General features: G+C 43.9%; 1 protein-coding gene across 7 annotated transcripts in view; it reads right to left on the reverse strand.

The window, feature by feature from the left end:
- The window catches only part of FAM219A (family with sequence similarity 219 member A), a 53015-nt gene extending 52309 nt beyond the window's left edge, over positions 1–706 (reverse strand). For 5 of the 7 annotated variants that reach the window (XM_045840745.1, XM_045840744.1, XM_045840742.1 and 2 more), the window contains exon 1: positions 329–706. In XM_045840745.1, coding sequence (XP_045696701.1) covers positions 329–388 — 60 coding nt within the window. In that variant the 5' untranslated portion in view covers positions 389–706. The remainder of the gene's footprint in view (positions 1–328) is intronic. The other 2 variants (XM_045840746.1, XM_045840743.1) reach the window with 1 other exon arrangement.
- Positions 707–10741: the final 10035 nt, after the last annotated feature.

Raw genomic sequence — 10741 nt, forward strand, 5'->3', positions numbered from 1 at the left:
CGCGGTGCCCCATGACAGTTCCCTTCCTTTCCCAGCTATGGGCCTCCGTTGGTGTACACTATTGTGCTCGGCTCAATTCCATCCGACGGCGCTCCCAGTATTTCCCTCGGCCTACCTCCTCAGACCCTGCCCTCCGCCCTTACAGGCCCCTTTGCCGTCACCTCGCGGATTCTCCCACCGTTTTCAAGTCCTGCAGGTCCCCCTCCCCAGAGATGTGTTTTCATGGCTCTCTTTGCCCCATTCCAAGGCTCTCCCTTACTACAGTCCCTTAGGCCTGATTCCCTCCGCCCCCTCCGGGCCCAGGCCTGCCCGCCGCCCGCCCCCTCACCAGCGGCTGCATCTCCGAGTGCGCGGTGGGCACCTGGAACCGGTCGATCTCCTCCATCATGGTGCCGGCGAGCGAGCGGGCCCGGGGCCGGGCGCGGCCAGGGACGCCAATAGGACCGCGTGGGGCGGCGGCCCCAGGAGCCGGGTGGGTGGTGCAGACTAGGCCGCCCCGGACGAGTCGGGCGGGCAGGCGGCCGAGCGGATCGATGGGTGGGAGTGGGGCAGGAGGTTCGCTGGCAGGCTAAGGCCCGCGTGGCTCCGTGGGCTTGTCTAGCAGTACGCGGCTGTGGCGGGGCCGAGCCGCAGGTCTGGCCTCGCCTCCTCCTCCGCCGCCGCCTCCTGTCAGCAGCTCAGCCACTGCGGTGACTCGGCAACTCCACTTCCGGGTCCGGGACACCGCCTGAATGTGCATCATTCATGAGGGGGCGGTGCCTGGCCCCACAGCCCCTCCCACATGCCGGAGTTACTAGCGCGCGGCCACGGATCGAATTATTCCTGAGGGGGCGGGACTTAGTGAAACCGAACTTCCCCGCACGCCCAGCCCCGCCTCCCCCTCGAGTTTGGATGGGGCGTTGGTAGCGCCTGCGCCCTGGATGCCCGTTGGTTGCTGGGTAACCGCGTGGGGGCGGAGCCGATTCCCTCCTGCAAAGGCGTGGAGACCCTCAACGACGGCTGTCCCCAAAGAACCCCTACAACTGGGAGTTGAAGTGAAAGAGAATCCGGGTTTCCTGTGAGTGATCGAGGGGACGGACAAATTTCTTGTCTTTAGGCGAAGGAGCGTTCTGTAGACCCTCGAAGTGTTAAGGTGCTTCCTGCTTCTTTGAAGATGCCCCCGAAACCGCTGCCACGTAAGCAGGTAACCCTTCAACCTGCTCTCTTGCGATGAACTCTGACCTTCACCGCCAATGACTACTGATCATACGGATCCTTCATCTTCCTTTCCCTGTTGACCTGTAACCTCCTCTCTCCTTGTGACCCCTGGCCTGTGTTCCCTCTGACCTCCGACATTGTCTTGCGTTCTCCCACTAATCCTAGCCATCTCTCCCACACTGCCCCTGACCCACTGTTGCCTACCTCCTTTTCACTTGTCCTCCCCTTACTATTCCATTACTTCACTTCACTCCCTCTACAGACCCATCCTCCTTAACTCCCCACCCCCACTAATAGATCAACATGTACAACTATTGCCCTTACATTCTTGTCCCAAAGAAATTATTTTTCCAGCACTTTGCTGTGTGACTGGTGCTGGGGTAAGTGTGGACACAGAGGGAGTACAAGAGAAGTGTACAGGAGACACAGGACAGATTATGTGCCAGAGTGGTTTAGATTTTCCATGCCTGGAGACTTGTGAAGAGAGACAGGTCAGGTACAGGGGAAGAGGAGAGAGATCCCTTTCCCATCCCTGCCCTCACTCACACACTGCACACCCCAAACACATTCCTCCAAATATTTCTGGAGCCTCCTATGTCTCTCTTCCTTGTGAGCCCCTGGTCCACTCCTGTGACTCAGTCAGTCATGTGAACATTGTGTTCTTGTTGTCATCTGGCCAGATGCTATCCCTTCTCACAGGAAACCCCAAAATCACCCCCCTTACCCACTCAGAACAGATAATTTTCCTCCCCAGCCTGTCCCTGGAAGGTGAGGGCCCAACTTCTTGAGGAACCCTCTGTGATGAAGCCACTTAGTCCTTCAAAAATTACTTTTTCTAAACTTTTTGTGAATTACTACCCTGGGACTAATATGCAGTTTCTGGTTCTATGAGGCAAGACTTCTTCTTATTCTAAATTTTCCTCACTCAGGCCTAGGTAGTTCGAAGTGTGGAGAGCAAATCTATGTCCATGCTGGTTGTGACTTTACATGTTTTGGTCTGATCTCCTCCGTGCTAGCATTTGTTCCTTTGCTTCCTTAACCTGGCCTTCCATAGCCGGTGGACCCATCTAAGATCTCTGCAACTACGGGGAGGCTGCTTTTCCCATATGGCCATGCCCTAGTGTTATGGTGGGGTTGAACTTTATTTTGAAGGTCATGTGTGTACTGGGCTTGAGCCTACTGACTTTGAACTTACATATAGTTTGTTTTAAATTCAGCATTGCTAGGGTCTGGTTTACATACAATGAAATGGATCATTTTAGTTGTCCATGTCAACAAGGTTTGACAAATATGTACATTTGTGGCCTTGACCTCTGTGGCTCAGTAGGTTGAGCATTGTCCAGCAAAGTGAAAAGTTGCTAGTTCTATTCCCAGTCAGGACACATGCCAGTGTTGTGGGGTCAGTCCCTTGTCGGAGTGCATACAAGAAGCAACTGATGGTCGGTTCTCTCACCTTGATGTTTCTCTCCCTCTCTTTCTCCCTCCCTTCCCCTCTCTCTACAAATAAATAAATAAAATCTTCTTTAAAAATTTGTACATTTGTGAACCACCCCTACAATAAAGATATAGGATACTTCCTCTTCCCTGAAATGGTCCCTTGTGCCTCGTCCCAGTCTGTTTTCCTGAACTTCCCAACCCCAGGTAACCACTGGTCTGCTGTCACTACCGATTAGATTTTTCTTTTCTAGCATTTACAGTTTGAACAAGCTTAGGCATAAGTTTTTCCAGCCGATTAGGGGAGACATTAGAGGCTAATTAGACTGAGAGAAGAGAGAGGTGGCAGCAGACAGGAAGCGGAGAAACCTGGGTCATCTGGCCCTGCACACACCCTCCCACAGGGAAGGGTTGTTTTAGCACAATGTGAATATTGGTGTGTGGGGTGTAAGAAAAGGCTGGGTTATGCTAGGTTGTATTCATCACCGTCTTGTCTCAGTAAAGCCTGGTCTGAGTCAGTGATGAGCTGATTATGGGACAACCTAGAGAGGTTTGAGGAGTTGTCCCAGTCGTCTAGGAAATCAGTCCAGTGGGGGGAGACAGAACACAGGCATACAAAGATAAGGGAGAATAGGCTCTCTGGAGCTGAGGAGGGAGACATGCAGATTGAAGCCACAGAAAAGCTTCAGGAAGGAGGCAGCTATGACTCCGATGCCTGCAATGGAGAGGGAAGCTCAGGGTTGGGATTATTAAGGGACAGAGAAGAGTTTAAACTGCACTGTTCATGTTGCTCCACTGATCAGACCTTTCAGTCGCTCCCTCTTGCTCTTAGGATAGAGTACCAAAAGTCCAACTTGCTTTGTACGGCCTGCAGAGCCTTGCAAGGTTTAGCCTTTGCTACGCACCCTACTTCAGATCTCACCATTGCTCTGTGAAAATTTCACAGCCACAGCACACTGAACTGCCCTCACTTCCTGGAAAGTGACATCCACATTCTCTTTCTCCTCTAGGCTTTGAAAATGCTGCTTTCTTTGTCTGCCTGAGTGCCTAATGCAACCTCTTCTATCTGTTGCTACCTACTCCATGCCACCCTGCCCCAAATCTCTCCTTCATCCCCTCTTCAAATATCACGCCTCAGGTTTGCTACCATATCCTCCTACACGGGATTAAGTACTCTTTCAGGAGGCAGGATCAGGTGATATCCCCACTAGAATATAAACTGTGATGGCAAGGATTATGTCTACCTTGTTCATTGTTGATTCCCTTGACCTAACACAATGCCTGGAATATATTAACTTCTGAAAATGAGTTGAATATGAATTCTGAATGCCTCAAGCAGTTTGGAAATTTTACTCTGAGTGTGTTTGAAGGACAGGAAAGGATAGAGAGAAAAGTAGGAAGAGATAACAAAGAAATATCACAGTAGAAGTATGTTTTTCTGGGTTCATGTTAGTACCTGCTTTGGTAATAGGGCTATGAATGATTCATATTTGAACTACATATACCCATGCTTAAAAGCTGGGGGTTGGAGATTAAGAGATCGAACATTCTGCCCTGGCTGGCGTAGCTCAGTGGATTGAGCGTGGGCTGCGAACCAAAGTGTCGCAGGTTCGATTCCCAGTCAGGGTACATGCCTGGGTTGCAGGCCATGACCCCCAGCAGTTGCACATTGATGTTTCTCTCTCTCTCTCTATCTCCCTCCCTTCCCTCTCTAAAAATAAATAAATAAAATCTTAAAAAAAAGAGATGGAACATTCTGATGAGAAAAAGTCATTTTCATTTAACAATTATTTGTTGAGAACCTACTATGTGCCAGGTACTGGTTTAGGTATTAGTGATAGAACAACAAACAAAAGAATCAAACACCCATGCACTTATGGAGCTTAACTTTTAGTGGGAGGTAATTGTCAATAAACAAATAAGTAAAATGTATAGTTTATCAGATGGTGTGGTAGGTATCAAGAAGAAAAATAAAACAGGAAAATAGGCGAGGAAGTTCAGGGAATCAGAAGAATATGATTTAAATATAGTGGTCAGGGAAGGCCTCACACAGGCGACATCTGAGAAAGACTGAAGGAAGCAAAAGCTATGTGATATCTGGGGGCACAGGCATTCCAGACCAAGGGCCTGGCAAGTATAAAGGAGGATGGGGGCTTGCTATACATGTTCTGGATCAGCAAGGAAGCAAGAGGGGAGAAGTGGCGGGAAAGAAGGTCAGAGAGGTGCATCTCTCTACCCCACAGGGTTAATCACATAGCCCATTGCATGTTAAATTAATCGTAATGAAGCTCCATGAATCACAATGTGTCATTGAAATGAATGTCAGGCACCATAAACCATGACCAGCTCAAAACCTCACTGGTAATGCCCCAATAACAAAGTGTTCTTCCTGAAAATTTCAAGAATTCTAGCTGGCTGCATGGGTAAATGTGCGGGAGGAGCTTTGCAACATTGCCAAATATTGCCTGGCAGCCAGACTTCTTAGTAGAGAACTGAATTAAAATCTTCTGTGAACTCCAGTTAAAAGCTAATTTTAGTTCATGACTAACAAATTTTAGTACTCCTTTATAACTCAGTTGGTTACCATAAAAAATATGAAAGTCTGGAATTTTATATCGCTTGCCTGTAAGAGCAAAAGAAAAGAGTTGCATTTTTGGATCATTTTGTGGTCTCTCCAGAATCCCCCCTCTGAGACAATATAGTAATACTGATCTTGATGAGGGTGACTGGGGTAGGAGTGAGAGGGCATGATTGTGTACCAGGCTAAAATAAATCAGATAATTCAGAGATTTGGAGTCTAGTGACTGGGCTTGAGATCCATAGAAGAAGGGACAGGAGAGGGTGAGCAGAATGCAGGGGAAGTTGACATGTTTCTGTATGTCCAAAGTAAAATATCCTCACTCTTGTGAACCTCCATAGTGCCATCTTATACCTCTTACCTTCCTTAAGTCCTAAATATAACCCTTTGCCCCTATACCTCCTAAATATCTCTCAATGTAAACCATTCTTTTCATACTTGCTGCCACCCCCCTAGCCCACCTACAGAGTTGCTGTAAAAGCCCTGTGAGAAGTATTTCCCTCACTCATTCATGCCCCTTCCAGTCAATTCTCTACACTGCATCAAGTGATATTTTCAAACTTTCGATCTGATTATGTCATCCTCTACTTAGAACCCTTCAATATCTTCCCATTGCTCTTTGGATGGGGACCACATTTTTAGAGAACCCTTCAGTTACTTGTATGGGCTCAGGCCTGCTTGGGTCTCTAAGCCTTACCTTGTACTACTTTCCCCCCTATTATTGCTGTACTTCAGTTATATGTGCTGCCCCCTCTTTCTGGAACACTCTTCACACATGTACTCACTCCCAAGATTTCAGCCCAAATGTCAATCCCTACAACCCACTCCAGTGCCTCCTGCCTTGTTAATGAAGATAGTGTTAAGTTTCCTCTATTATATAGCCTCATTATTCTTGATCCTTTCTCCTCTTTCATGCATCACAGTGTGTAATTATTCATTTGTTTGTGTAATTATTTGATTTTATTGTATCTCCTATTAAATTGGAGCTCCTTGAGAGTGGGGCCTGTGGATGTTTTTGCTCACAACTGTATTCTCAGTTCCTAACACAATGACCATCATCATATCAGAAGCTTTTAACGAATTATTATTGAATGAGTGATGGGCTGTGGTTGGGAAGTAGCACGGGGTGCTATGGAAGCATGTAGTAGGATGTCCCTAACACTGATTTAATTAGGGAACACTTGTGGGAGGAACACTATGATTGGAGATTTGGAAAGAGGAAGGAGTCTAAAATGTAGGATAAAGTGGGAGGCAGAGAAGTTAGAAGACAACAACGAAGAATAGTGTCCTAGAAGCCTAAGGAAGAGCATGTTTATAATCAGTTTACAGTGTTTATAGAGTATGCGGTCAGCCATATTGCATGCTGCTAAGAGGTCACTGAAGATAAGAACTAGACATAGAATAATTAGTAAGTCACTGGGGACCTTGGGAAGAACAATTTCAAATGTAAAAGCCAGACTGAATTGAGCTAAGAAGGCAGTAAAGACCATGTAGACAGGATTTTTTGAGATGAAAGTAAAATTTTAATATGTTAAATGCCAAGGGGAGGAACCCTGGCATAGATAGAAGAACCTGAAGAGGAAGGAGACAGATAAACTAATGGGTAGAGCCAAGTCTCTGAGGAGGTGAGAATGGATGAGTTACGGACAGAAGGTGGAAGGAACACTTTGTAGCAGGAGAGGAGAAAGGAGGAATGGATGAATGCAAGATGATAATTCAGAGGTTTAGTGGCAGGAAGTTGAGTTTTCTCTTCTCTTTCCCTAGGAGTGTTATGAAATTCCTTATGGAAGTGATAACAAGAAAACAAATTTTGCCCATGGCTGTTCCATTTTGTTATGATTACAGCCATGCTATTTTCAGAGTTACGGTCTGAGGTTTGTCATGCACAATTATCAGATTACAAAACAGCTGTGAACATTTGAGGCCAGAACTCGGTCTCCTCCCCTGTTTGCTGTGGAGCCTAATACACTGTCAGTACTCAGTACATGTCAGGTACTCAAATAATAAAGGCAGAGAGCTCTTGTGCTTATCCCTGGGCTTTGCAGCCGGCAAGCTGATGCTGAAGAGTAATTTTCATTCTCTGGCTCCAGCTGTGAGCAAGCCACTTGAAATTGTTTTCTGTCAGTTAGGACTTTGTAGAAAGTATTCAGTCTTCCCAATTGCTGAAACAGAGGTGAATGGAAGAAGCAAGCATAGGACACGGCTATTGATTAAATGTTGATTCCACTGCTTTGTGCCTCACGACACTTGGCCCTAATAATGGAGTTACTGGATTCTGTATGGTGGGTTTATGTGTCCATTTATGTCACCTTCTAGGCTGAGTACCCTTGAAGTGGGACCAACTCAACCTTGGTGGTTCTTTAGTTATTATCCTAGGATCTGGCACATAGTAAATGCTTAATAAATAGTAGGCAAATGAATAATGACTGAATGAATTCAGTGATGGGTAAATAAATGAATAATGAAAAGGTACATACCGCAGTATTCTGAATACTAGCTTTTTCTAGGCTTTCAGGAAAAGCAGTTCAGGCTTCCTTCATCCTGTTGAAGCAGCCTAATTCTCTTAATTACGTGAGGACCTTACTCCTGATGCTAAGCTTGTTTTCCTTTTATCTTACATTCCTTTTATTTTCTTTTTACCTTACATTCATTTTCTCATTTACTTATTTCCATGTGTCACATATTTGGCTTCAAATCTTGCTTTGGGACAAGTTGGAATACAAATGGGTGAAAAAGTCTACTGATTCCTAGACAGACATGCGGTTCCAAGCCTCTGTATCTTTGTTAATGATTTTGTTCCCTCTGCCTAAAATACCCAGGTCTTTTCTACTTCTCCTGCCCTTTATGGGCCTGGAAAACTCTAGGACACATATCTATTAGATAAGCAATCTATGTTGCAAAGAACAGCAATTCACTCAAGTTACCTCAAATAAAGGGAGGAGGTGGATGAAGAGGGAAGGTGGGTATGTTGGGGGTGGTGGGTGGGTATTATAAATACATGGATAGCCTAGAATTGGAATTGGAAAACTACTGGTTCTAAAACAGATGTAAGTAGCAATTACTTTCTCCATATCTCTCATGGCCTCTCTACTTCTCCTAGCAATTATGTTTCATTCCCTATTTTTATTTTCCAGCCAGCCAACTTTTCTATGGTTTCTACTAAACACCCTTTAGTGTGCTTCTAGCTTATCATGGCTGCTCTGGCCTCTCTCTAACTCACAAGGATTCCATCAATATCTTCATCCAACCGCCAGTACTCTCTGTAGTCCTGGTTCATACTCTTGGAGAAGAAATCTGATTGATCCCAGCTCATCTGTTTATGCTAGGCTGCATCCAGGAGGAACAAGATCCTATACCTCTCTTAATAGCCAAAACTGTGAGGAAGGCAGTTTTCCTTAGAAGGAAGTGTGATTTTTCCTTGGCTCCTTCAGTTCAAGGTATAACCTGCTTTATTCCAAAGTAATGTCTACACTGTTTCTGATAAATCTTTTTAATGCATTGTACACGAAAGGCCTCAGATTTTTTCCAGCCCAATGTATTCTTTCAGAGCTGATATTTACATTACAAAAGGTTCTGTCCTTTACACAAGACTTTAAGGTATTTTTTTAAATAGCACATTTCTGCAATGAATTTTAAAATACAACACACTTTATACATAACTTTTAAAGAACTTGACATATGGGACTTATATTCTGGCCATGCTGGAGCCATTCCTGGTGAACTTGACATCCCACTGTAAACAACTCTAATCCTGGATACAATGTATGAGGCAACTGTTTGAGGCATTCCTTACCAACAGTGATTCCTGGAGGAAGGAAAACACACATAAGTTGTGTGTTTATCCTCACTTTCTGCCTAGGACAATTGTAGTTCAGAGCAATAGATCCAAAGGAGAGTATGATGACACCAGTGAGATAACCCAGATGTTGGAATTAGCAGACTGTGACTTTAAAGCAGCTGTTATAAATATATCTATAGACTTAAAGAAAATACTGAGTTAATGGATGGGGAATCTAAGCAGAAAAATGGAGACAATGAAAAAATATATATTGGAAATGAAAAATGTGTGGGATGGGACTAACAGCTAAATGTGAAGGTGGATCCATTGAAATTATCCAACATGAAGAGCAGCGAGAAACAAGATTAGGAAACAAAAAGGGACCTTAGTGGTTTGTGGGAATATGTTATATATGTATCTGGGACCTGTATATAGTTGGAATCCCAGAAGGGAAGAGAGAAGGGAAAAATAGTTGAAGGCATAATGATAAAAAATATCTTAAATTTGATGGAAAACATACAGTATTATCAGAAGCTCAGTAAGCCCCAAGAAGGAGAAATACAAAACAAACAAACAAATAAATAAAAACTACACCTAGGACCCTCATAGTCAAAATATTGAAAACCAAAGATAAAAATAAAACCTTGAAAATAGCCAAAGAAAAATGACACATTTCATACAGTAGAATAATGATATGATTATGGCTGACTTCTCACCATAAACAACAGAGGTCAGAAGATGATGAAATGGCATATTTAAAGCACTGAAAGAAGACTATTGTCAACCGAAAATTTTATATCCAGCAAAAACACCCTTTAAAAAAGAAGGATAAAATAAGTATGTGTTCAGATAAACTAAAGCTGAATTTGTCATCAGTGAACCTTTACTATAAGAAGTACTAAAGAGCCCTGGCTGGTCTGGCTCAGTGGATTGAGCACCAGCCTTCAAACCAAAGGATCACAGGTTCAATTCCCAGTCAGGGCACATGCCTGGGTTGCAGACCAGGTCCCCAGTAGGGAGTGCATGAGAGGCAATCACACATTGATGTTTCTCTCCCTGTCTTTCTCCCTCCCTTCCCCTCTGTCTAAAAATACATAAAATCTTTAAAAAGTACTAAAGAAAGTTTTTTAGGCTGAAGAAAAATAATACTTGATGGAAGCTCTATCTATAGTAAGGACCAAAGAGTATTAGAAATGGTAAATATATGGCTAAAGGCAGAAGACTAGCTTTTTTTTCTTCTGTTATGTTTCTTAAAAGATGACAGCTTAAAGCATAAATAATACCATTGTAAGGTGGGGCTTATACTGTACATAGAAATAAAATACATAACAACAATAGGACAAGGGGTGAGGTGGTGGTGGTAAATGGAATTCAAATGCTATAAGTAGTGAAATAGGAAGTTGTGAAATAGGAAGTTGGTTGTATGGTATGTATTTCATTGGTTCAATTCCCAGTCAGGGCACATGCCTGGGTTGCAGGCCAAGTCCCCAGTAGGGGGTGCATGAAAGACAACCACACATTGATGTTTCTCTCCCTCTCTTTCTCCCTCTCTTCCCTTCTCTCTAAAAATAAATAAAATATTTTTTTAAAAAGAACTAGGTAGGCTTCAAGACAATAAATATTCCCAAAGATAAATAAGAATATTTTATAACAATAAAGGGTTGATTCAAGAGGAGACATAATCACAAATGTGTATACACCCATTAATAGAACTTCAAAATATCTTAATCAAAAACTGACAGAGCAAAAGGGAG

This window comes from Phyllostomus hastatus, unplaced genomic scaffold (assembly GCF_019186645.2).
Source record: "Phyllostomus hastatus isolate PE091 unplaced genomic scaffold, TTU_PhHast_1.1 phas_contig_34, whole genome shotgun sequence".
In the NCBI taxonomy this organism is placed as follows: Eukaryota; Metazoa; Chordata; class Mammalia; order Chiroptera; family Phyllostomidae; genus Phyllostomus; species Phyllostomus hastatus.